This window comes from Rhinolophus hipposideros, assembly GCF_964194185.1.
Source record: "Rhinolophus hipposideros genome assembly, chromosome: 24".
Lineage (NCBI taxonomy): Eukaryota > Metazoa > Chordata > Mammalia > Chiroptera > Rhinolophidae > Rhinolophus > Rhinolophus hipposideros.
Genome location: NC_138070.1, coordinates 15,158,031 through 15,185,747, shown reverse-complemented (window position 1 = coordinate 15,185,747; position 27,717 = coordinate 15,158,031). Strand labels below are relative to the sequence as shown.

General features: G+C 50.4%; 1 protein-coding gene across 5 annotated transcripts in view; it reads right to left on the bottom strand.

Moving 5' to 3' along the window:
- Window positions 1–27,717, bottom strand: part of KIAA1671 — a 188,612-nt gene that overhangs the window by 90,431 nt on the left and 70,464 nt on the right. For 2 of the 5 annotated variants that reach the window (XM_081036557.1, XM_081036558.1), the window contains exon 1: window positions 7,973–8,244. The exons of the other annotated variants lie outside the window; for them this stretch is intronic. In XM_081036557.1, the coding sequence (XP_080892683.1) occupies window positions 7,973–8,023 (51 nt within the window). In that variant the 5' untranslated portion in view covers window positions 8,024–8,244. Of the gene's footprint in view, window positions 1–7,972; window positions 8,245–27,717 lie in introns of those variants that run through there. 5 annotated transcript variants of the gene reach the window in all.

Here is a 27,717-nt window from a genome sequence, read left to right as displayed (position 1 = left end):
CAGGATGGGGAATGTGAATGTCTGATGGACATTTCAAACTTGACAAGTCCAAAGCCAAACCCTGATAGCCCCCAAGACACCCCCCACCCACAGTTTTCCTAACGGAGGTCAGTGGCAGCTCCATCTTTCCCACTATCAGGCCCAGAACCCTCAGTGTTTTCATGGTTCTCTCTCTCCCATCCCGCATCCAATCCATCAGCAAATCCTGTGGCTCAGCCTTCAGAACAGATCCCGAATCCACCCACTTCTCGCCACCACTCTGCTGCCCCTGGTCTGAGCCACTGCAATCTCCACCTGGACAGCTGCAGTGTTTCCTCGCTGGTCTCCCTGATTCTGCCTTTGTCCTGCTTTAGTTTGTTCCCTGCGTGATAACCAGTGGGATCCATTCACAACTCAAGTCAGACTGTGTCACTCCTACTCAAAGCAGTACCCCTCCATGGCTCCATCGGATTCAGAGCATAAGGCAAAGTCCTTCGAGTGGCCTCAGGCCCTGAGTAATTTTGCTGCCGACTCCCCTCCCCTCACTCACTCTTGCTGCAGCCACCTGGCCTCCTTCCAGTTCCACAAAGGTGCCTGTGCACACACAGACCTCAGGGCCTTTGCACTGGCTGCCACCTCTTCCCCCCGATCCCCTAGCCTATTCTGTCCGCTTTTCCAAAGCCTCTGTTCAAATGTCACCTTCTCAGGGAGGCCCCCGGCCCAGTCCATCTAAGCCAGTGGTGTCCAAACTCTTTTCAACGTTTTTCACCAAGGGCCATATGCGGTAAAATACACAAACAGCCGGGCCACTCCCTCGAGGTGAAGTACGTATTGCCTCACCTGGTTTATTTAAGTAAACTAAATATATTTTTGGAATTTGCTGCGGGCCAATTAACAATGGATTGTGGGCCGCAGTTTGGACACCCCTGCTCCAAGCCCCCCTGAGCCTCTGTGCCTGCTTCCTTCCTCCCTTCCTTCCACAGCATGCCCCGCCTCCTGACACACTATACAATCTCCTTATGTACCGCACCCATTGCTGATTGCCTGAACCCCACTAGAATGTTAGCCCCTGAGGCAAGAATCTTGGACCCTCTTGTTCACTGATGTGTCCCAAGCACTTAGAACAGGGCCTGGCACATGTGTTTAACTGAACCGAATTGAGGGGCCACGACAAGTCTATACTGGCATCAACTGCTAACACTTATTCAGGGCCTACTATGTGCTGGCTTTGTTTGCACTGCTTCATTGAATCCTCAGGACATCCCACGAGGGAGATGCTATCTTTACTCCCATTCTACAGATGGCAAAACTGACTTTCCAAGAGGTTAAGAGATTTGCGTGAGGCCCAATGCTTCTTTACTGAAGTGGCTCGGTGGGGATTAGAAGCCAGCCGAGCCTGACTCCAAGACCCTGTTCTCCACTCTGCAACTGGGTTTTAAACGACCCATGGCTCGAGTCAGATGCAAACAAGCTGTCCTATGGCCCAAACCTCAGGCCCAACTACACAGCACAAAAATAGCCAGTTCTTCTACTGTAGCCACAGACACTGCACAGCCAAACCAGACCCTCTGCACGAACTGAAGGCGCCAAGATCTGAGAATCAGGAGCTCGAAATAAAAATAACAGTAGCAATCGCAGCACACTAAAGCTCACAGCTATTTAATCCCCACAACGCTTTTCATACACTGGTCCCGTCCGGTAGTCTATCAGCCTGCATCTGCTGAGCACCTACTATGTGCCAGGCACTGTGTCAGGGGCTGAGGACAGGGCAGTGAACAGGACAGACCACCCTCCCGCCTGGGGGAAGTTGTATGCCATAACCAAGCAGAACCAAGCACATTAGCTTCGGCACCAGACTTCCCAAGTTCGAATCCCAGCTCTGCCCCTTATCAGCTGTTCAATAATCAGGTGGGTACGCAATCTCTTGGAATTTTGGTTTTCTCACCTGTAAAATAATAATAATAACACCCACCTCTCGGGGCTGTTGTGAGGATTAACCATGACACCCCATTTGGCAGTGCTGGGAAGGAAAGAGACATGCTGTACATGCTGTTAACTCATGACGGATATTATTATTCCCGGAGCTGATGAGAAGCTGAGCAAGGGATAATGCTAAGTAAACCAGTAGCAAGGAAGCCTGAGGGACAGAACAGCCAATCCAACCATGTTTAGATAGTTGGACATTTTTCCACCCAAAGAAATCTGGTCATGGAGTCGAGCATGGCGAGATGAAGCTTACCAACCACACTGGAAAACAAAGTGGTTTTCCCATCATCCCATGGAGACCGAGACGTTGAACCACAGACCCTGGCAAGGAGGCATCTGAAAGGGAGCAGGCGAGGGACCCGCAGCCAACAGCACGGGACCGTCCTTGCTGTCGGTCTCCACGGCACATAGCGTTTTCCTGAAGCTGTCAGAAGTGACAGACACTCTGGCAACCTCCTTAGCTGTGGGTGACAGAGTGGAGGGAGGTGGCCAGCCACAAGTTAGCCTCCCAGGCTCAGCGGACCTGGGAAAGGCTGGAGCGGGGGTGGGGCCGTGGGGAAGGGTCTCTGCCATTGTATCAGAGCCCTCTCCAGCCCCCCCCCCCCCAAAATAGCTAGATATTGAGTGACCGCTGTAAGTCTAGCCCTGTGTCAAGGACACCAATGCTCCTTATCTAAGCACAGTCCTGCAAGGAGGGGCTGACCACCCGCACTGACAGACGGAAACTGAGGCTCAGAGCCATGACGTGATTTGCTTTTGACGGAGCTGGGATTCTAAGCCAGGGCTCTCTCCCTCCAGAGCCCAGCTTGGCCCAGGGCAACAGCCTTCTAGAATCCTCCGCCTTGCAAAGTGTGACGTGATTAAAAAGCTTTCCTGTAGGCTGGCAAGTCGCCTCCACGCCACAGGCCTTGGTTTCCTCATAGGAGGGACCAGAAGATCCGGCTCAATGAAGTAGTTAACATGACACAGAGAGAGAGAGACCCGTGCTCAAACGCAGTCTCGACACCGCCTGGCTGGAGGACCTTAGATGAGCGGCTTCACCTCTGTGGGCCTCGGTTCCCTAACTGCAAAATGGGGCTGCTCGGGAGACCTACCCACAGGGTTCTCGTGAGGATATGATGAGACACCCACGAAAGGCACTTACTTAGCACAGGCCCAGGAATTTCTGTGTGCTCAGGAGGAATGGTGGTAGTGACGATGGCCATTCTTATTATGACTACGCCTATCGTTGTAATTGACAACCATGCGCAAACAGCTCGATGCCAATGTCCCGACGAGGCCACCGGCCTTGGGACCATCTGACTAGGTTATCTAGCAACACAGGAGATTAAGTAACTCAAAACAGCCACGGCAGCGGTCGCCATCAGCTACGATTACTAATGATTTGAAAAAGAAACTTAATCTTCCTCCCCCACTTCCCAGATGATGCTGGGCCAGTGACAGGCCCTGACGGCGGGGCAGGCGGTTCTCCCCCTCCCCCCCGAATAGAACTGCCGCCTCACAGTGGACGCGGGCCTCCAACAGGAAGCCACCAACATCCCACCACCAAGTGACAACTTTGCAGAAACCTGCTGTAGCCCACACTCGGCCCACTTCTAGGAAGGAGGCTTGGGAATAACGTGAAAGGCGAATAAAGATTTAAGGCTGAGAAGTATCACCATGAAGTTGTGCGGACAGCGAATGTCTGGGCGCAACCCAAGCGTCCGACCACAGGTCAATGGCTAAGAAACGAAGGCTGACGACGGGTGGGCCTATTAAGCGGCCGTTAAACATCATGTTTACAAAGTGTTTTTAAATAACGTGGGCAAGTGTTGGAGTGATCAGTGGGCACACACAGAGAGAGGTGCATACCTGGCATCACTGATTCACTTGCGAGCAGTTACTGAGGCCCTGCTAAGGGATGAAACTTACAGAGGCAAATACACCCAGGATCCCGGGTGGGATCCTGGCCCAGGAAAAGGACCTTAGAGGAAAATCTGGTGAAATCTGGATCAAGCAGTGTTTCTCAACCTCGGTACTACTGACATTTTTGGCAAGATCATTTTGGGGGGGGGGTTGGGGTGTGGGGGGCCGTCCTGGGCACGGTAGGATGTTTAGGGGCACCCCTGGCCTCTACCCACTGTTTACATGCTGGCAGCATACCCCAGCCCCAGTTGTGACAATCAAAGAAGGTCAGCAGACATTGCCAAATGTCCCCTGCAGGTCGCCCCTAGGTGAGAACCACTGGAAAAAAAGCCTGGAGTTTACTTAACTGTATTGCACCCAGGGTAATGTCGTGGTTACAACAAGATGCTAACACGAGGGGAGGCTGGGTGAAGGGTATTAAGGAACTCCCTCTACTGCCTTTGCAACTTTTTGATAAATCTAAAACATTCCCCAAAAAAAGTTTTATTTAAGCAACTAGGGTAATGGGACAGTGAATGTTTTAGGCAGACGGGTCAGGGAAGACCTCAGTAAAGAAGTGACATTGAGCAGAAACCTGAGAGCAGTGAGGAGGGGCCAGGGCTGAAGGACTGACAGGTGAACGCACATTCCACACCAGGCAAAGCTACGGCCGGGGTGGGGAAAGCCAGCCACCCCCCACTGGACCTGTACACTAGTTCATGGTCAGCTGGTCACTCTCAGTCTGATGGAGGACGAGTTAAATTTGCTGGGGAGCAGCTTCTAGGTTTCGCAGGAATGGTCCCAACCCGCAAAGGAGGATGACGGCATGTCCCCACTTTGCAGATAAAGAAGCTGAGGCCCGGGGAGGTGAAGTGGCCTGCCCGAGGCCATCTGGCTTCACTACGATCTGAAGCCTGTGGATTTTCCACATTCCCAAGCTTCCTTGGGAGCTCAACAAGCAAGAGTTGCCAGCTTAACATTCCAGACATGGAGCTAATCTTGTTGCACGCACGTGTGCTGGGTTATCTTCAGTGATGTGGAGGGATAGGGAAATTGCAAATTGCAGGTAAGTTGCAAAACCAGTGGCATGCGCCTCCACACTCCAGGACCTGGTCACCCACGGGAGGCAGGTGACCAAGTGGAAGTCTCTCCCTGCTTGACATCTCAGAAAGACCTTCTAAACCACCTCTTTATGGTTCAGATGGGGAAATGGAGGCTCAGAGAAGCAAAGACGCGCCCAAGGTCATATAGGGAGTTGGGGCAGGCCAGGTGAGGAGCTGTGCCTCTGACCACCCTCCAAGCTGCCCTGTGAGGCTGACAGCATCCACCACTCTCCTACCTCCCACCGGCCAGTCAGGCTGAGGGTTCCTGGGACCCACCACAAGCATGCCGACGGGTCTTACTCTTTCTCGCCGCCACCCCAGCCAGCCCTTAGCACCTGCTGTTCCATCTGCCTGGCTCACCCTTCCCTGCCCTATCGTGGCATCACCTGCCAGTCCTCCAAAGCTTCCTTGGGAGGCTCTCCCGGACCCCCATGTCCTCGCAGCTCCATGCACGACCCCATCCTAACACACATGTGGTCTTTATTCCTTGTGAAGGGTCCTTGTGAAGGGTCCATGTCGACATCGGACAGTAAATTCCACAAGGGCAGGGACCAGGTCTGTCTTGCTCACTCCTGCGTCCTGAGTATCTGACCCCAGCTCCGAACTGCTTCTGGTAAGTGTGTGTTGAATGGCTACATGACGGCAGCCATCTGGTGACGTGCCCAGAGGCCACAGTGAATTCTAAGCTCCTGGGGGTGGCACAGACTGCCTTTCAGTCGTCTCTGCACAATGTGCGACCCCAGCGGGATGTCCTGCAGTTTAACTCAATTCGACCGCCACCTACCTGGAGCCAGTGTCGATCCCACAGGTGAAGGGCTCAGTCCCACGACACTGCCTCCCAACACACACACACTTCAGACGCCAGTGGCAGGGCCAGGTTGGCACCTGTGCTTCTGACCAACTGGCAACAAATCAAAGATTCCCAGGTCCCCCACCTTGGGGTCGATTAATTTGCTAGAGTGGCTCAGAGAAACATTGACTAGATCACTGCGACTAGATCACAGTGACTAGATCACTGATTTTTAATGAAAGGATATGACTCAGGAACAGCCAGATGGAAGAGATGCAGAGGGCAAGGTCTGTGGGAAGGGGTGGGGCTCCCATGCTTTCTGAGTGCATACCTCGCCCTGAATCTCCAGGTGTTCATCAACCTGGAAGCTCCTTGAACACCATCCTGTTGGGTTTTTAAGGAGGCTCATTACATAGGCATGACTGAGAGAATCACTGGGCATTGATTGACTGGCCATCGATTCAACTTCCAACACTTCTCTCACACCTGGAGGTCAACGGGGTGGAACTGAAAGTTCCTACCCTCTAATCCTATGGCTGGTTTCCCTGGCAACCAGCTCCCATCCTCAGGTGCTGTAACTCAGGAATAGTTGAAAGGGGTTTGTTATGAATATCAAGACATCTTTACTGCTCTTATTACTTAGGAAATTCCAAGGCTTTTAGTGGCTCCCAGGGTTTTCAGGCACAAAGACCTCTGTGCCTCAGAGAGGGGACAAAGACAAAATACGCACTTCTTATCGTGTTTCCCTGAAAATAAGACCCAGCCGGAAAATAAGACCCATCAGCTCTAATGCACCTTTTGATGAAAAAATTAATATGAGACCCAGTTTATATCATATTATATTAATTATATTTTATTATAATTATATTATATTATTATTATATTATACCCGGTCTTCTAGTAAAAGAAGACCGGGTCTTATATTAAGTTTTGCTCCGAAAGACGCATTAGAGCTGATGGCCGGCTAGGTCTTACTTTCGGGGAAACACGGTATTATAAATCACGATGTCACAGCCTCCCTAACACCGAGCCCAGAGCCTGACACACAGCTGAGCACATCAAGGTCATACGGACCCTGTGAACGGCAAAATTCAAAACCACCGACGAATATGGGTGACTTATTTCTTTCCTCATGCTCTTCAGGGTTTTCTAAGTTTTCTACAATGTTCTTTTTTGTAATAAACAACAAAACTAAGGTAAGTCAACAAATGTCACCTTACAGGCATAATATGACAATAGTCAAATGTCAATAATCAAAGGATATGGACCCCAAGGGGCTTCTGTTTTCCAACTGCTCCAGAGGGTTTGGGAGGGAGGGCCGACTCTGGGGGAGAGGTAGCTAAAGGACAATGTTTTCTAAACTCATATTTTTAGGAGCTCCGGAAAATTCCCTGGGTGAGAAGGCATCTAAAGCATTTGCAGACACTCAGCAGGGGAAAAATAATATTTCCCAAGTCTTTTCCTTTTCGGCTTCTCAACCCAATGGCAAATGTTCTGGAAAACTCCGAGACCCACCCGTGAAGATTCCCTGCTAAGCCCCTCCATTCACAGAGTCGTGATGAATGTTACATAACCCACCATCACCTACTGCCGATGAGGAAATAGAGGCTCAGAGAGGGGAAGCTACTTGCCCAAAGACACACAGCAGGTCAGTCTCAGAGTCTAAACAAGATTTGAAAACCACTTTATACCCCAAAAAGTACTTCCGCATGGATTCTCTGACTTTGGTATTTTGTCAGAAAAAGTTTCAGAGGCTTTTTTTTTTTCTTTCTGTTATATAGTAAGACAGAACATAAGGCAAAGGTTTCAATTTTTTAATTCTACTTAGTAAGTTCACCGAAAGAAAAACGAAATCTATTCTTTTCATCTCATAAAAGACGGCATTTTCACATGCACACAAAGGCAAGAAGGATATAATTTCAGAATGAAGAATAGCCCTTTAAATCAAAGAAATGTCGCTTTCTGGAAAACTCACACACACTGTCCTTGTTTTTCTCGTTTTTCTCAGGCCACTTGTGACCACTCTTGAACCACCAATCCCCACATAGTCAGGACTCCATGCTCTTCTACAAGCCCCCATCCCTTTCCCCAACACCCCCTCCTCCTCAAAACGACCACCGTTTCTTCAAGAAAACAGAGACGCTGCTAGTCTGGCAGAGCCGAAAAGCAAACTTGGCAGGAGGCAGGAGGAGAAGAAAAAGAAGACACCAGTCTGGCCGGCCCCACTCACCCAGAGGTACCGTAAGAACTTCAGCAAGCCGGGGCAGTAATAATACTCCATCTCTGGTGCCTGAGTTATGCCGCGAGCATTGCACGAGCTTCCAGTTTTCCTCTGGAGGGGGCGGCTCTTCCCGCTGGGTTTTGTCACAGTGGAGTCAAGTTCAAGGCGGCATGAATCATTCAGAGGCCGCTGGCAGCCAGAGGCCCAGCCAGATGCCCTGCTAATGGCCACGGCTGCCTCTGGGGCAGCGAAGCCACTGCTCAGGTCCCGTGAGCCCTGCCTGGAGCACCTCTGGTGGCTGGGCTGTCCTGGCAGGGCGGGTCCAGGGGTGGCTCCTCCCAAAGCCAGCAGAGTGGTCTGGACCCTCAGGCGTCTCCATGGGGAGGTGGGCGCTCTGGGGGAGGGGGGCTTGGGGGGGGGTCAGCTGTGTGGCAGGAAGAGGGAGGGGATGTGCGTGCATGCACCTCTATATGTGTGACAGTGTGATTGTCAAGCTGTGTTTTATACTTTTGTGTGTGAATGTGTGTGCTAGTGTGTGTCTGTGTGTGTGTGCGCGTGTGCAAGTGTGCTATGAGTGAGTGAATGTGTGAGTACAAGTGTGGTGGTTCCTCCCCCAAATCACACACAGAACAGGAGGCCCCCCCCCCCGACTTCTTACACGGAAACAAAATAAACAAACTTGGGATCTCTTTGGTTCACACAATCCCTCCCAGCTTCAGCCAAGTTCCTTCTGACGCAGCTAAGCTTCCGAGCAGCCTTGGCAGGAGGCCTTGATTGTCCCCATTTTACAGAAGGAGAAAACCGAGGCCCCAGAGAGCACTAAGGACTTGGTGAAGGCCATAGGGCAAGCTGGAAACTGAGCCAAGGCTGATTCCAAGGCTGGAATGCAGGCCTCCCCACCACGAGTCCTGGGTTCTGTCCACTCCTATTGGGGAGGCGGGTGCTGAGGAAGGGAGACCAGCTCCCAGAGTCACCAGCTGCATGACGCGGGGGTGCGGGCACATCCACTTTCAGAGATTAAGAATTCAAATTATTGCACACCTAAGGCTGACCCAAGGCGACCTTTCTTGGATGTTTCCTTCAAAAAAGTGCGATCTTGGCAAGTGACTTCACCCTCTGAGCCTCACTTACCCCTTCTGTACAATGGGATGGAGTACCCTCACGGTTCAAGGTTTTAGGGATCAGATAAAGTAGTATAATACACCAAGTTTAGTCCCCACAGTGCTTCCATTGGGAAATATTAACGTCTCCACTGGCCAGATAAGGGAGCTGAAGCTCAGGGAGGCAGAGGGCTGAGTGGTGGGGCAGCTCCAAGCCCCCAGTCAAGACCGCCTCCCGGAGGCATCACACTGAGGCAGAGACGGGAACCTCCCTTCCAAGGAGGAAGAGAGGGAGGGGTGCAGACACTTAGCAGAGGTGCCAGCTCCCACCCCCGAGCCCCTGGGCCCATCTGGGCCCCACAACCCAGGGCCTGCAGAGCAGCTGACAGGAAACTCCCTGGAACACCAGCGGTGAGAGCTGAGCTCAGCAGTTACGGAAAACATGGGTGAACTTCAAAGCTCTTTAACGCAGGCCTGTGGCTTCCTCGATTCTCAGCACCCACATCCGGCAGACGATGGGGCCCAGCCACTCACTGCCTGACGTTGACAGTCCACTGAGGACACAGCTGGAGGTCCAGCTGAAGGTACCCTGCTCGCTGACTAGCTGACGGTACAACCGGGAGCCCAGGCCCTACTTGCGGACTGGTTTACACTTCAGTCAGAGGGGCGTCCCGGCTGATGGAACAGGCAGAGCGCTGGGTCCTAAAAGCACAACCAAAGGGTTGGGCCCTACTTGCTGGCTGATGCACAGTTGAAGGGCTGATCCCTGCTGGCTGGCTGTATAGCTGATGTGTAGGGGGTGGGATGGGGGGTGGGGAGGACATTGACTAAACAACAGAAAAGTCTGGGAGGTAGGCCCTGCTAACTGAGGGGCTAGCAGAACAGCGGCCAAGGTGATCCTTGCAGACTGACGTCTTAAATAACTGCCCACCACCACTGTGAGCAAGGAGGCTGCTGAAGACCGATCTTCAGTCTCCCAGTGGTCTGCCCAGGAGAAGCGCCGAGAGAGAGAGAAAAGGGCTGGAAGGGGCGGAGGGGATGAGAGAGACAGGAGGACAGCAGAGGAGGGGAGCAGAGTCACTGAGAGTGAAACCCACCTGGTGACAAAGAGGCAAGAAAGAGACACAGACAGGAAACGGATGAACTCAAAGAAAGTCTAAGGAAGCAAGGAAACAGATGGGCCGAGAAGCACTCAGGGACAAAGAGAACAGAACACAGCTGGGGAGAGAGCTGGGGAGCAGGGAAGGGGGGGGGGAGACAGAGACAACCTGGCAAGACGGAGACGGCCGAACCCAGATGAGGCGGGTGCGAGTGGGCAGGCACCGATGATGGAGACGCCCCCAAACTCCTACTCTCCCAGCCTGGAGATGGTCCAAGTCACAGGGACATGCCTCCAGAAGCAGTGCCACCCCTTGCCACCCCCTTCACTCCAGGCCAGAAGTCACCCCTACCTAGTCTGGGTTTTCTCACTCTGGACAGCTCAGCCGCCCTACCGTGCCCTGGGGGACTGTTCTCCACCTGGCCATGGGAACCACCTGCATGCACAAATGTGACAAAGGTACCCCCGATACACACACACACACACACACACACACACACACACACACACACACACGTTGAAAGCCTTACCTGGCTCCCCTTCACTCCTGGGAGAAAATCCAAACTGCTCCTTCCCACCCCAGGCCCCTGCCCACCTTTCCCCACCAGACACCACACCACCTCCTTTCCCCACCAGCCCTGTGCCCTCAGGACCTTTGCTCATGCTGTTCCTTGAATGGTGGCCCCCCAGAAATGTATGTCTACCCAGAACCTGTAAATGTGACCTTATTTGGGAAAAGGTCTTAGCAGATGTAACTAAGTTAAGGATCTTGAGATGGATCATCTCAAGTTAAGGATCATCCTGGATTACCCAGGGAGGCCCTAAACGCCATGTGTCCTTAACAAGGGACAGAGGGCAGACTCAGGCACAAAGAATGCCATGTGAGGGCTGTGGCAGGCCCTGGAGGGGAACACCTGGAGCCACCAGAAGCTGGAAGAGGCAGGGAGGAGCCTCCCCTGGAATCTTAGGAGGGAGCACGGACCTGCGGACACCTTCGTTTTGGACTTGGCCCCCAGAACTGGGAGAGAATACACATCGGTTGTTTTAAGTGTGCAGCAATTCGTTATGACAGCCCTGAACAACAATACGCTCGCTCCCCTTTCCTCTTCACCTGGTCTGTCCCTATTCATGGGGAGGTCTCCAGCTTATGGTCTAACAGTCCCGCCTCCTCCAGCAGCCCCCAGCTCGGGTGAGAGGGGGCCTCCAAGCCCAGGGTCCCATAGCACCTCTTCTAGGGGAACATTCTGCCTCTTTATAATTCCTCCTTCAATCCCCTTCCCCAAGGGCCCACCTCTGGTCAGTCTGGCTCCCCCAGTCCTCATCCTGACATAACACCTGGCCACAGCAGGTCCTGCAGCAATTCTTATTAATGTCATTCATTCATTCATTCATTCATTCATTCATTCATTCCTTCCTTCCTTCCACAAAAAGGTTGGATGTCCAAATAACTATGTGAATCAACTCAGAGTGCTTAGCTTTGAGCAGAAACTCCTGTCTACAAAAAAGATGGGACGTTGTGCTGACATCAGCCTTCAGGAAGGAAAACAGACTGAACACTAGCCAACCCCCAGGCAGGATTTTGTTTGGGTGTTGTTTTTGTTTTTGTGTTGTTTTGTGTTGAGGTGAGCAGAGAAGGTAGGCGTCCTCTTTTGTTTTTCTATTCAGTGGCCCACATTTCAGCATCAGAACTACGGGTAGTAGTGCAGATTTCTGGCTTCCCTAGAAATGCGGGATGGCCTGGCCTGGCCCACGGGCAGCATTCCTGTGTGGGGAGCGGAGCTGCCGCATTCCTCCCGCTCCCCACAGCCCTGGCGGACCGCACAGGCCTCTGCATGTGACCCCCTAGGAGCCCAGGCAGCCCGCTCGCGTGTCGCACACTCCTTGTGTACCTACTGTGTCCAGGCCCCGTGCCAGCCGCTGGAGAGAGAAGGCGCCGACATGGTCCCCGCCCGAGAACGCTGCAGGGGCCTGCTTGACACCACGCGCCTATCCTCCATCAGGGTGCACCTTGCTTCTTGGCTCGGCCCTCGATGCCCTTTGCCATTTGGCCTCCCCGTACTGCCCAGCCATACCCATTCCTCAGCCATGCGTGGACCCTCAGACTGCCAACCTTTGCTCGGGCAAAGCCCTCTGCCAGGAATGCCCTTTCCATCCGAGGAAATTCAACCATCTTTCAGGCTCAACGCAAACAGCACATCCCCAAGGAGCCCTCTGAACAAGCAGGAGTCGCTGAGCCCCTGTTCGGATATATTAGGGTGCTTGTGAGATGAGGGCCTGCCTTTCCCACAAGGCTGTGAGCTGCCCATGGGCAGGGCCTGCCTGGGTCACCTCAAAGGTCCCAGGGCCTGGCATGCAGCCCAGCGGTTAGTAGGTGCCCTGTAACCATTTCCCGAAGAGCATCAAGTTCTCAGTTCTCCCTGCTGACAAGGAAACCACATTTGGATCTGTGCATATCCATAACACACTGAGGGCAGACCTACTGTGTGCATGGCACAGCAAGACGAGCATCAACCACCAAAAGGGGCCCACAGAAGCTATTCACATGCCCCTGTCCTCTAGCAGTTGACAACCTCTTGCAGATTCAGGGCACAGAGGATTCAGAGCAGAAGGCTGTCCAAGGGGGAAACTGAGACCCAGGGAGAGTTTGGCATGTCTCGTAGAGGCAGCCCAGGGCACTAGTGAAGGGTGTGGACACTAAAGGCAGACTGCCTGGGTTCAAATCCTCATCCCAGCACTTAGCTAGCTGTGTGATATTGGGCTGCTTCTTTAATTTCTCTGGCAAGCACTCAAAACATCTTGGCCATGACTGCTCAGGATCATATCGGTTCAGCCACCCTGGCTGGCAGGGTAACAAGGAGAGAGGCCCACGCCGGGGTCAGCCTACCAGGACACCAGGACCGGGGGTTATCTACCCCAAACAAGGCACCCGTGAGCTCATCCCACAAGGGCAGAGCCAACCCACAGGGTGTTATCAACTGCAGAATGTTTGAAATCACTTAAAACACACAGCTGGGGGGGAAAAAAAAGAGAAGAAGAAAAAGCAGACCATTTTTCATCCCCTCCTGCCCAGCCTGACCCAGGAACTGCCCCTCAGGCGGCAGTTGGTTCTGTCAAATGTGTGGAGGGCAGACAGGGTAGATGGGGGCAGGGAAGGGACCCAAGAATGAGGAGGAGCCAGTTCCATAGAGAAGACGAAAGCACTGACGCATGCTTCAATGTGGCTGCACCAAAAATATTGTGCTCAGGGAACGAAGCCAGACATGAAGACCACGTGCTGTGTGATTCCAGGGATAGGAAATGTCCAGAAAAGGCAAAACCATACCGAGAGGAGATCAGAGGCTGCCGGGGGCTGGGGGCAGGGGGCGTGGGCAATGAATGCCAATGGGTATAAGGCTTCTTTCTGGGGTGACGAGAAGGTCTGGAAATGGACAGGGGTGATGGTTGTGCAATTTCGTAAATTTACGGGGGAAATCATGAAATTGTACACTTAAAATGAGTAAATGTTATGGTATGCAAATTATAAATGTGCAAGTTTTTGGAGAAGGAAGAAGAAAGAGGAAAAGAAGGAGGGGGAAGAGAAAGCAGAAGGGGATGTTGGAAGAGGATGTTGGAAGAGGAGGGGGTGACATCCGTGAAGACACATGTGGGGAGGTGGCCAGGGCTGTGCAGGCTGCAGAAGAACGTCCCCACCTCAGCCCGGAGGCTCTGATGTCAGGCCTGTAAAATGAACAAGCACAAGATGTGTCACAGACACACGAGTTGGGTGACACGTGGGCCAAGAATCAATGGCATGCATGAACAGAAAATCAAAAGGGTCGTGGCAAACGTGGCTTTTTCAGGTTTAGAATGAAGGCCCTCACGCAGAAGGGGTTAAAAACTAATAATGAAATGCGGGGTTGACAACGGATCACCTCCATCGTGTCCCCTGGTGGTCACGTTTGACCACTGCACAGGAGACTGGTGCCTTCCTAGATGTGGAAGGATGGTGGGGGTGGGCTGGAGGGAGAAGCGTCTAACGGCAGCTGGACCGCTCCCTGGAGGACCCTCTGGTCATTTCTGATGCCCCCAGAAGGTGGAGGCTTCCGAAAGAATCCTGCCTGTGGCCCTGCCCCCCGTACGAGCCTGGGCCAAGTCGTTTCACTTCCTTAAGCCTCAGTTTCCCCATAAGGGGTGGCAAGGATTCAGAGAGATAACGAGAGGGAAACAAGACTGCCAGTACCCCATGTGTTAGTTGAAGGCAGCTGGGTGTGGCTAAATTGAAAAAAAGAATGTTTTTGCTCCAACATATAAAAATGGTGAGATTTCACATAGAGATCAAGATGGTCGGTTTTGCTTGCCACACGGGATGGTCCAGTTACCCTGGGCAGGGACAGGCTGGAATGCAAGAGCAGTGCCTCTCACCTTCCTCCCCGTTTGTCACAAAGTCCTCGTTCCTGCCTGGCCTGGCTTCTGCGTGTCGCTCCTGACGCAGAATCTCAAGGGAAAGTACCTGCAACTCTGGACTCAGAAGCTGTGAGGTGACCCAGGTGCATGTATCTGAGGCCAGCCATTTAGGAATCACCAAATCGGGGATTTCGGAGGCGAATAGGGTGCAACTTGGTCCTTGGAACTCTGTACCCCTCCCACCCTCCCACCCCCGCCAGCTAAATTCTCCATTTTCCTCTAAACCCTCCTCTCTGCTCAGTGACAAGGGGCCACCAGGAGAACACAGTGGTCACCCCCCAGGAACTATGTGTCAAGGACAATGAATCACTGGTGCAACACAAGCTATCAGGCCTCCTGGCCTTGCTCAGGCTGAACCCTCCGCCAGGGTGGCCCTTCCTGCCTCTCTCTACCTGGCCAACTTCTACTCACCCGTCAAGACCCAACTCTGCTTGTCCCTGGAGCCTTTCTGGCTTCCCCACAGCCAAGTCAAAGGAGACCAGTCACTCGCTCCTTCATCAGGTTACTTAGTTGTGCACAGGCCTGTGTGCCCTCCTGGCTGTGGACTCACCCACTCCCTCCCTCCCTCCCTCCCTCACTCACTCAACAAACATTGAAGGAGCATCAGCTCTGTACTGACAACACCACGGTAAACAAGGGAGTCCAGAACCCTGCAATCCTGCCATTCTTGTTTGGGGCAGGGAGACAAGAATCAGAAAATAAAAAATTCCTAAGTGGTGCACACAGAGGTTAGACTGGTGAAGACATTACACCAGCACAAAGGGACAGAAAAATGATGGCAGTGTTCACGAGAGCCAAAAAGTGGGAAAGCAAAACAAACGTCTGTCAACCTACCAACCAACAAACACATAACCAAAACATGGAATGTTCATATAAGAGAATCTTATTCAGCCACTAAAGGGAAGGAAATACTGACACTCTGCAGCATGGAGGAACCTGGAAAACACTACACTAAATGAAAGGAGCCAGACACAAAAGGCCAAATATTACGATTCCCTTCATATGAGGTACCTCGACTAGACAAATTCATAGAGACACGAAGTCGAATAGAGCTTCCCTAGGACTGGAAGGAAGTAGGATTGGGGGTGGCAGCTAATGGGAACAGCTTTCCTTTGGGGAGGAAAATATTCTAAAGGTGATTGTGGGGATGGTGACCCAACTCTCTGAACACACTACAAGCCACTGAATTGCACTCTTTAAATGAGTGAATTCTACGATCTGTGAATTACACCTCCATAAAACTGTTATATTTTAAAAAGTGCGTCAAGTGCAAGAACGATGTTAACTGAAATGTAAGTCCAGGAGGTTTGTGTATATGAAAAGTTCTCAAGGAGATAGGAGAATGACTGGAATTTGGGAGACGTCAGTTCATGCGTTAGATGCTCCGATCACGAGTTCCACTGGGTTCAAATCCCAGGTCCACCACCTCCCAGCTGAGCGATGTGGGCAAGGGACTTCACTCCCTGGGCCTCAGCTTTGTCATCTGGAAAATGACAAGAACAATCTCTGGGAACAATAGTCTCTGCCTTGTCGGGTCACCATGAGAATGAACCCAGCGCGTGCCTGGCACACCCTGGGGGTCCATAAATGGTCGCGTTATTGAGGAGGGGACTGGGGGCTGGCTGCTAAGGGGTACTTGGTTTATTTGGGAGTTCATGAACAGCTTCTAAAATGGACTGTTGATGGGTACACAACTCTGTGAGTACACTAAACGCCACTGAATTGTATAGTTAAAAAAATGATAGGGTACAAAACTACACATACTCTAACCATATGGTCTAGCCGTCATGCTCCTTGGTGCTTTACCCAAAGGAGCTGAGAACTTAGGTTCACATCTGCACACAGATGTTTATGGCAGCGTTATTTATAACCAAAACCTGGAAGAAACCAAGAGGGCTTTCAGTAGGTGAATGGATAAACTGTAGTACATCCAGACAATGGAATATCATCCAGCACTAAAAAGAAATGAGCTCTCAAGCTATGAAAAGACACGGAGGAACCTTAAATGCTTATCACTAAGTGAAAGAAGCCCATCTGAAAAGGGTACCTACTGTCTGACATTCTGGAAAAGACTTTGGAGACAGGAAAAAGATCAGTGGTTGCCAGGGGTTGGAGGGAGGGACGAAGAGGCAGAGCATGGGCTTTTTAAAAAGGCAATGAAGAGACTCTGTCTGATACCAATGTGATGGGTAAATGTTACACATTTGTGTCACCTATAGAATGGGGGTTGTACAACACCAAGAGTGAACCGTCATTGAAACTATGGACTTGGGGTGACAATGCTGTGTCAGTGTGGGTTCATCCATTGTAACAAATGTACCCTCTGGTGGGAGATCTTGATAATGGAGGAGGCTGCGTGTGTCTGGAAAGGGAGTACTCTGTGTTTTCTTCCCCATTTTGCTATAAATCCAAAACCACTCTAAAAAAATTAAATGCTAACAAAAAGGATGGTGGGTGCTACTTCTGTCACTCATTCCACACCTATGTGCCGTGTGACTACTACGTGCCAGGTACTGTGCTCAGTGCTCCCTGCCTCTCAGAGCCTCCACTGGGCGAGAGAAAGACACTGCATGTGCCAATGAGCATGCTGGGAGAGGAGAGTGGGGGCCGGGGCTCCTTCTTTAGACATGGCTCCAGGGAAGACCCCACAGGGGGGTTTCGTTTGAACTGACAGATGCTCTGAGAAGAGGGAACTGGAGAGGGAATCTGGAGGAGAGCAAACAGCGTGTGCTAAGGCCCTGGGGTAGAAACATACCTGGCGTGTTCAGGGAACATTCTAAAGGCCGGTGTGGCTTGAACGGAGTGAGCACAGGACCTGTGCTAGGACAGGAGGTCACGTGAGTGGCCAGGGCTCAGGCCGGACAGTCTTGTAGGCCATCACGTGGACACTGCACTGGATCCTGAGTGCAAATGGAGCTTGTCCTCCAGGAACAGATGTGAATCTGACCTCTCTCTAGTGCACAGCAGGTATCAGCAAATGTTTCTGGAATGAAGTTACAAAGTCTGCCTTGGACCTTGATTGCTAACTCCTGCTTGGCAATTCTACAGCTGCCCAAGGTCTTTCTCATCTACTCACGACAGCCTGTGAGGGGAACCGAGCAGGCTTCTCTCACCCATTTCACAGACGAGGAAAGTGAGGTTCAGGGAGGTGTCCAAAGCCAGAGTGGCAGCTGAAAGAGATTAGAATCTGGGTCCAGTGGGGGTTGTTCCTGGTTCCTGAGGGTGTGTGTGTGTGTGTGTGTGTGTGTACCCCAGCAACCTTGCCAGTGTCTGGTGACCCTCTGTGTGCTTTTAGTCAGTTATGACAGGTGACTACTGCGCTATTGAGCCATGAAAAGACAGGGAGGAACCTTAAATGTATATCACTAAGTGAAAGGAGCCCATCTGAAAAGGCTAAATACTGTGTGATTCCAACTGTATGACACGTACAAAAGGCAACACTATGGAGACAGCATAAAGATCAGTGGTGGCCAGGGGTTTGGAGGGAGGGATGAACAGCCATCCCGTTTTCACTATTAGCAGCTGAACGCACGTATGTTTGTTAATGATTTTACTTTCTACAAAATAATAATAATGAGTCAAGTCAAGATGACCCCAGTATCATATCATTCTCATACAGCGGCGTTCCAACATACTTTCTCAGGGAGGAAAAACAAAAGGAACGGTCGTCTTCACCCCTTTGGGCCTCTACTCCCTCACCTGTGTAATGGCGGCAGTGTCTTGTGAGACTGAATGGGTTACACACAGAGAAGGTTATGATGCTCCATGACCTCCTCCCAGCTGCGAGAGGACCCCCCAGTGCTCACGCCAGGCTGCTCACCCCGCTCTGCAAGGGGAGCAGGTGACCATGTAATTCATGGGCCAGTCAGCCCCCCGCGGGAGATCCTCCCTGGTCTCAGGCCCTCGGTCCCCGGGAGCTTCAGGGGCACCACTGAAACAGAATCCAGCGCACAGCGTTCTTCCACATGGGGGTCCTGGCCTCAACAGACACCCTCTACCCCTCATCAGCTGTAAGATATGAGTCCACAGGCCAGGATTCAATCCAGGTGTTGTTTCTTTACTGTGTGTCTTTGGGCCAGTCATTTTTCCTCTCTGAGCCTCAGGTTCTAAATCTCTAAAATGGGCATCTTCCTAGCACCTCAGGATATAGTGAGGTCACTTACCGTGTTTCCCTGAAAATAAGACCAGGTCTTATATTAATTTTTGTTCCAAATAGGGCATATCTTCAGAGAATGCCTTATTCTCTCATGTACAACAATCTACGTTTATTCAAATATCATGTCATTTTCTTCTGGAACATCGTCATAACGTACTAAATGTGTCTATCTGGCTGACAATCTTAACCGGGGCTTCTTTTTTGGGGTAGGTCTTATTTTCGGCGAAACATGGTAGAGGACAAGTGCCAGGAAATGATACTGGACAAGCCTCATAAAGGTCCAGGCCTCAGTTTCCTCATCTACAACATGGGGACAATGAACACCCATCTCTTGGGGGTTGTGAGGATAAAAATGGGATGATGGAATGTATGTACAGTGCTTAGCGCAGTGTCTGCCATGCAGAAACTCAATGTATAATATATCGTCATAGCAATAACAGCTAACACTTATAAAGTATTTGTCACCTATAAAGTGACACCTACTGGTGACAACTACTGCTCACAGTGCCTTGCATACATTCATTCATCGAACCCCACTGCATTTCTAACAAGCAGGCTCTATTATTATCCCCGTTATAGAGATGGGGAAACGGGTACAGAGATGTTAAGCCACTCCATCACACAGCTGGTAAGGAGCAGAACTGGGATTCAGACCCAGGCCATCCGGCTTAAGAAGTGTACGCTTTTCTGAATGCATATTACATTTCCATTTTAAAAACTAATTCCAGGCAACAAAAGAGATAGATAAATTGGTCTTCAACAAAATTAAACCTCGTTGTACATCAAAGAACAGTGTCAAGGGAGTGAACACTCACAAAATGGGAGAAAATATTTGCCAATCACATCTCTGATAAGGAATGAGTATCCAGAATGTACATATAACACTCCTACAACTCGACAACAGGAAAAGAAACAACCTGATTCAAAAATGGGCAAAGAAGCTACGCAGCTGGCCAATAAGCTGATGAAAAGATGCTCAACATCCTTAGTCACTAGGGAAATGCAAGTCAAAACCACAATGAGATACCATTACATGTTCATTAGGTTGGTTATTATATGTCTATAAACAAAACAAACAAACAAACAAAACCCCCAGAAAATAACAAGTATTGACCAGGGTGTGGAGAAATTAGAACCTTTCTGCCCTGCTGGCGAGAATGTAAAATGGTGACGCCATTGTGGAAACCAGTTTGGCGGTTCCTCCAAAAGTTACACACAGAATTACTGTATGTTTTTTAAGCAATTCCACTCCCTGATATAGAGTCAAAATAGCGTGCACGCCAACGTTCCTAGGAGCGTTATTCACAATAATCAAAAGGTGGAAACAACCCACGAGTCCATCCACAGACGGATGGATACACAAAATGTGGGACATGCATGCAATGGAATATTATTCAGCCTTAAAAAGGAAAGAGGGACTGACACACGCTAAGACATGGATGAGCCTGAAAGACACGTGAAGTGAAGAAAGCTGGACACCAAAGGACAAATATGGTACGAGTCCCTTTACATGAAGTACCTAGAACAGGCAAATTCATAGAGGCGGGAAGCAGAACAGCGGTTTCCGATGGGGAGGAGTTAGTGTTTCGTGGTACAGTTTCTGTCTGGGAAGATGAAAAAATTCTGGAACTGGAGAATGATGATGAGCGTGAACACTGTGAATGTACTTAATGTTTTTTAAACATACTGAATAGTATGGTTAAGACGGTAAATTTTATGTTATGTATATTTAACGACAATCATCTTTTTTTCATGGTCTTGCCCAGATTACTGCCAACTGGATGGGCTCCAGCTGCCAGTTTACCCTCTCCAACCCTTTTCTGCAATGTCCACTAGAGGGTGCTCCAGCCGTACCGCTGATGGGGCCCTGGCCTTAATTTTCCCTGGTTCCTGGCAGGCCCGGTTTTCTGACCCTGAGGGTCTTGCTCATCCTGGGCCTTGTCAACCTTCTCCTGCCTCATCCCCACCAGTCCCCAGGTAACCTCCTCGCAGCTCCTGGAAAAACCCATGTTCTCCTATGTCTCTTTATGTATGCACACGCCATTCCACTCACCTGATTCCCTTTCTCTGGGCAAAGTCCTTCTCCCATGGAGCCTGCTTCCTTCTGACATTGTTCTGGATTCCTCCAAATGCTCTGATACCTCCCTCCTCTGCACTCACCAAAGCAGGCTGCACTTACCCAAAACCAGCCTCTTTATAGAGGCCAACAAGGCCTGGTGTAATGTGACCCCTGCCAACTCCCTCACTCCTCATTCTCTCCATTCCAGCCCAAGGGGCATCACCATCATTATTCTTACCCTTAGTAGCAGTACTACCAAGCACAACAAACCCCAGGACCTTAGCACTTGCTGTTTCCTCTGCCTGATGCTCTCCCTCTGATTCTTCTCCTTGGCTGGGAGAAGAATGGCTGGGTCTTCCTCCTTCAGATCTCAGCTCAAACGTCACCTCCTCAGAGAAGCCCTCCCTGACCCGCTAATATGAAAAAAAACCCCAACCACCCTCTTCCTTAGTCACTCGATTCCCAACACTCTATTTTGTATTCTTCATATGTAGCACTTGGCACCATCTGAAAGTCTCTTGCTTTTGAGTCTGGCTCCTTGTTTAATGCCTGTCTACCCACACTAGACTATGAGCTCCGGGAAGGCAGGAACCATAGGTACTACTGCACTTGAAAGGCCAAGAATAGCACATGACACATAATAGGTGCTCAGTAAATATCTGAATGAATGGGTGAATAAATGAATGAATGAGCAATATTAATCATCGTGGACTATATAATTACTTGTTTATAGTCTATAGTTTATAGTCTATGAATGTGAGTAATCTGAGGACAGAAAGTAATTTTATTCATCTTTATATCCTGAGAGCTTCATATGTATTAATAACTGGGTAGAGGATGGATGGGTAGGTGGGTGGGTGGATGGGTAGAGCGATAGCTGGGTAAATGGGTGAATACAAAATCCTCCCAATACAAAATCTCAGTTACAATGGATCATTTGCATTTTAAGATCAAGGAAATAAAAGCTTTCTGGTCTGGCTGGTTTTTCATCCAGAAAAGGAACTTCAATCAGCTGAAATATACGTTACTTGGTGTGCTTTAGCCCTCAACCCAGCAGTGAAAGACAAGAAGCAATTAACAAATGGAATTAGCCATGTGTCAGAGCTTTCCAAGGGCCTTCTCAGGGCACTGTTCCTTTTCTCACCACTCAGCTCCACACTCATGCTCCTAAGGGCATCACGTCATCCTGACTTGTCCAGACACAGTGAGGGTCACTCTGGCCTCTGAGCCAGCTTCCACTGGGCCTGTCTCTTGAGCCCTGCTCCCCAGAAGGCTAGGGGCCATGGACGGCAAGGACTGCGTCTTCCTATCCCAGAAGCCCAGTGTCCAGCACACACCTCATGTCACACATACAGACTCCAGGCAGATTTTCTCTCTTGTCCTGTATCCTGGTTTAGAGGCCCAAGGATTTCTTGTGAAGGACCAGACAATCCCCATCTCCTTTCAGACTATAATAAAACTGCTGGCTGTGGAATGACCAATGTCCACTTCCAACTCGGCCACCTTCCATGATAGAGGCTAGAAGGCTTGAACATTGACTTTCGCAGACTCTCTTGCTGCTAGGAGTTGCCATGTGATCCAGGCCCTTCCCAGGATATATATGTGAAGGTCTCCTGGAGGCTGCTCTGGGAAAAGCTTTTGCTTTCTTAATTAAAAAAGCAGACACAACTAACACAGCCCTTCTGGCTCCCCACTTCTTCCTGCCTGAAAGGAAACCTAGTGCCTACAAGTGGCAGCCACTTTGGGCCCATGAGGCACGAAGCATGAGGGAAAGCCCAAGAGACTCTCAGAGATACTGAGCTAAGCCAGCAGCTTCCCCTCTTTGGACATCTTGCTGTATGAGGCATATTAGCTCTTTCAATTAGGCCAGAGAGCCACATTCCTGGTACACGTTCAATTCAACGTGACAGCAACACAGGCCCAACATTGTAATGCCAAACATTCCCACTAGGAGGTGGGAAGGAGGGTCCACATCTAGACAAATAAGAAAACCATAATATCTTAATTTACAATTTGTCTTTCAGGTACAATCTTTGATGAGTTCTTTCTAGCAGTTCCCATGTGGTCTTTTGTTTTGATTTTTTCCTTCCCATTTCAACACCCAGTCAACCAACCAGAATTCAAAGAGAATCTCTAACCAGAACTAGTGATGCGTCGTCCATTGGGGGTGACCTCAAGAGCTCCCTCTTATCTCAGGTTGATTGCATTCACAAGAATTTACAAGTCTTGTCATTAGAATCCGAATATTTTCCCCCATTCTCCAATCATAAGGAAGGCATCAGGTCCAAATGCTTTCAAACTTCCAATGATGGCCATGGCACGTCCCTGTACAAAGATGGTAGCACGACCACAGAGCTGCCCGGAGGTGGCAACACCCCTCAGAAACAAGGACCCCAATTTCATCAGCAAGAAACGTAAGGGGAAGAAAGTCTGAACTCAGCATTAAAGCACACACCCGGGTGTCTAGGAAGAATGCATCAAAGCCAAGTTTAAAAGAGACTGCAGGCCGTCTCCTGGACTCTGGAATATATTCAACGTATAGAGTACAGCGTCACGCCCCTAAACCTTTGCCCAGGCTGTTGCCTCCTCTGGAACAAACCACTTCTTCCCAGGCCACACCCACCTGGCAAACAGCTGTTCACCCTTCACGACTTCCCACAAATGTCCCTCCTCTGTGAGCCATCCCCCACATGGAGACATGCCCCCTCCCCGCCCCGAGGCGGCTTTGGACCTTGAACAAATTAAATGAAGGGGTGCAGATAAAGTCCATGACAGAGTATCTGGCACACAGTAAGTACTCAGTGAACAGCAGCCATTATCACCCACTGCAATTACTCATCTACCTTCTTATCTATCTATGTCTTATTCATAACTGTAGCCCAATGCCTGACACAGCACCTAGGATATGCAGATAAATATTAATATTTGTCCAAAGGAAGACTGAAACCCGCAAACACTCCATCTCAGCCTCAGTGGGCTATTCACTGTTCCCCCAAACACACCTCTTGCGTCACCCCACTCCACACCTTTGCTATTCCTCCTCCCTGAAGGCCCCCCTCTTCTCCATCACCTACCTAGACCCTCCCAGGCCACCTTCAGGCACGCCCTGGACTGTGAACCCCAGGGGCCTGGGTGAGAGAATCTCCAGGGTCCCCTCACTCAGGACCTGGTGCACAGTAGGCCCACAAGGAATGAACTGATCACTACGGGAGCCAGCAAATACCGACTGATGGGTTTGGGGATTTGGGAGGACATTCTCGAGGTTACCAGAGGCGCGCCTGACTGCTCCATTGCACAGAACCCCACAGCTGATAAAGCAGACATGGGCGGGGCCTCTGGGGCAAACTGTGACCCAGGTTCACGGTCACAACTGAGTCACAGTGGTTTATGATCCCTGCATGAGTGCAGACCAAAGGCTCGCTTTATGCGGAAAAGAGGGTGTGGATGGGGGCAGAAGGTTGGCCCAGCATGGGGCTCAGATTTGCTACACAAACCCAAGGACCTAAGGGTACCCCTGAAAGGAACAGGGGCGGGGGGGAAACAGCGAGCACTGGCCAGGGAGTCAGAAAGGCAGAATTCCCAGGATCCCACAGTACCTCTGCCTCCAGCTACTCTGCTTCCCCACACCAGGCCTCAGTTTCCTCAACTGCACAAAACTCCTAAGCCTGGGGACGACTTCCTGTCCCATCAGTACCTCTTCAAGAGAATGTAGACTAACACACTGACAGCAAATAATAATTATCAATATAATAATAGCAGGTAATATTTATCAGAGAGTTACTCCTCAGCAGGCACTAAGTATTTTATAAGCATTGTCTCATTTCATCTCAATCTTCCCACCTACAAAGTAGAGTAGTGGGAAGTTCAACAGATAGTTAGGAGTGTGGACTCCAGACTCAGATCTTGGGAGAGGTACTATGGCTCTGAGCCTCAGTTTTCCCACCTGTAAAATGGGGATAATATCAGTACCTGCACCGCAGGTAAGCACTGCATTAAGTATTACTATTATTAAGATTCCACATTTCACAGAGGATGAAAAGAGAAGCCCCGAGTGATAAACTCACTTGTTCACCTCTATGCAGTGACGGGGCCAAACCATAGGACCTCACACTCAGGGTCTGACCAGCTTGTGGTTCAGCCAGGAGTGGGCGGGGCTATATAAAACAGCCCTGGCAAGTCCCAGGAGCCCTTCAGAGGATGGCTGCCGCAGAAAAGCTGGCAGCCAACTCTGGGCTGGAAAAATATCACATTCTCAGCCACATGGCCCCAGGTGTCTTGTTTCCTCATGGGCTAATGCACACCAAGCACTGCAGGCTCAAGGGAAGAGAGGGGCTGGCAGGGGTTGGTGACAGGCCAAAAACACAGTCCCATGGCAGAAAGGGCCCAGGTCCAAGGCTGGAAGTGAAACAGGCTCAGTTTCCATTCCAGCTCCCTACTTGCTAACTGTGTGGCCTTGGGCAAACAGCTTAACCTCTCTGAACCTCAGTTTCCTCCTCTGCAAACTTCATAGTACCTAACGTGGAGATGGACTGGGGGTTGACAAGGCCTGAGACACAGGCTCAAAAAGGGGTTGAATGTGAACTTCACTGGAAACTAAAAGCACAGTCATTCATCAAAACAGTATGGGAATGACAGCCGACAATATTTATCAGAGAACCCCCTCAAACGCCTCACGAAATACAAAACACAGGTACGACCAACTTCCAGAGGAGTCGGGGCAGCCAGCAGGGACAAGGGCTCAGGACGGCAGTCCCCACCTGGTGGGTCTCTCTGGCTAAATGTCAGGCCTCTCTGTAGGCCTGCTTCCCCATTTATAATGAGAGTTGGACTAGGTGAGAAGAAAGGGAAAGAGAGGAATAGGGGGAGCGAGGAGGGGAAAGGGAAAGGAAGGGAGGAGAGGATAAGGAAAGAGAAAAGGGAGGGGTAGAAAGAAGGAAAACCAACCACTGCAGCCAAAGCATTCACTGAGGATTTACTCTTCTGAGTGCAGAGTGATCACATTTACTGCTCACAAAAAGACACTTGACGCCAGATAGAACCATCCTCATTTTAGAGATGAAAAACGGAGGTTCAAGGAGGTCCATCAAGTCATTTGTCCAAGGAACGTGAACCCACTTCTTTCTTTCAGCCTCCAGAACCCAATGCTAAGGTTGTCCCGAGTTAGGCTTTGGTGGGATTAAGTGAGCTCAACACCACTACCCTCTGGTGGCCACTCCCAGAATTGCAAGCATGAGAAATGAGGTCTTCCACCCTGCCTTATTGAGTTTAGGCCTCACCCATTCGCCTCTGGAATGGGTGAAATCTGGAGGAGAGGAAATCAAGCAGGCAGCAATGGGGCAGGGTCCTCAGGGGCCAGAAGGAGAGTGCCAAGGCAAGCCACTTGAGGACTCCAAGGACAAAGGCTCCTCAACGACAGAGTGGAAGCGCGGAGCCAGGAGACCAGGGAGGATACCAGCGAGCAGACTATAAAAAGACTGGTTTTAAATGCTTTTCTCTCCATAACCTTTGTCTTTACACACACACACAAGTTCAAGTACAATCAGATAAGCTGAGTCGGTGCTACCTGAGAGTGAATGGACAAAAGGGTAAGCAAGAAAACAGTGGAAGGGAACATTTAACGAAAAAAACCAGGCAGATTTCAAATGTGTGTGAATTTGTGGTTGAGATCTGAACACTTGGGAAAGCTTTCCGGGGATGCAGACGTCTCGCCAGGGTCCGAGTTCCTCGTCGGGCTCTGTCACCCCAGCCCTGTGGTCAGGCTTTCTAATTCTGTTGTAGCCATTCTGCTGGCAGGCCCCAGCACAAACCCTGCCAGGGGGCATCTTCTTTACCCCATTTTACAGAGGAGAAAACCGAGGTTCAGGGAAGTGCAGTTCTTGCCGTAAAGCTGGAAGGAATGGACCTAGGATTTAAATGCTGGAGGGTCCCATGTCTCGGAGACATGAGACCAAGCAGAAATATCACTGAAATGCATGGAGCTGTGCAATCAAAAAGGACCTGGGAGCTGAATTAGTATTACCTCATTCAAGAAACACCTATCTTAGATGTCCCCACGTGGGGCCTGGGGCCTGGAAATGACTTCTTAGCAAGAAGTCAGCAGATCTCCAACTGTCGTGGAACTAAAGCCCAAAAGAAGAAAAAGAAAGCACGGAAAATCAAAGTGGTGAAGCCCTGGAGCCCACTTGGGGACACTGAGGCTCTAGAGAGGGGGTGAGGGGGAGCTTCCCCAGGTAGTCATTTACCCACGTCCTTTCACAAGTGAGGAAACAGGCTGAGAGAGAAGTGCTGATCCAAGGAGACAGAGCTAAGTGACAGCCAAACGGAGACTCAAAAACAAGAATAATAATGGTAAGGATAAACACTTATTAAAGTGTTTGTTGTGTCTTTGGGATCGTGTGAAAAACTTTCTGCATTATCCTATCTGTGATCCACATCAGCCCTGTGAAGCAGATACTATTATTATGCCCATTTTACAGATGAGGAAACTGAAGCCAGAGGCCTATCTTCAGGCAGAGCTAGATTTGAACCCAGGCAATATGGCTGCCTCCCATGCTGACCACAAGAATCAGTCCTCGTCCAAATTATTATGTGCTGGGCCCTACAAACAATCTTACACCATCCTCCCAATGGCATGAAAGAGTGAGGAATCATGATCCTGTTTTCCAGGTAAAAAGACTAAAGTGCAGAGAAATGAAGTCAATTGCTCAAAGAAGCTGAGAAGGGACAGTGCTGGGATTCGAACCCAGGCCCTTTGGACCCCAGCACACGTTCTCCTAACTGCTCCAGGCCAGGCAGCTGGGGTTACCTCTCTGCAGTGGGCCGGAAACCTGAGAGGAAGGAAGCCACCAAACCCTCTCCACCACATCAAGAACCGCAGCAGAGCCAATCAGGCAACAG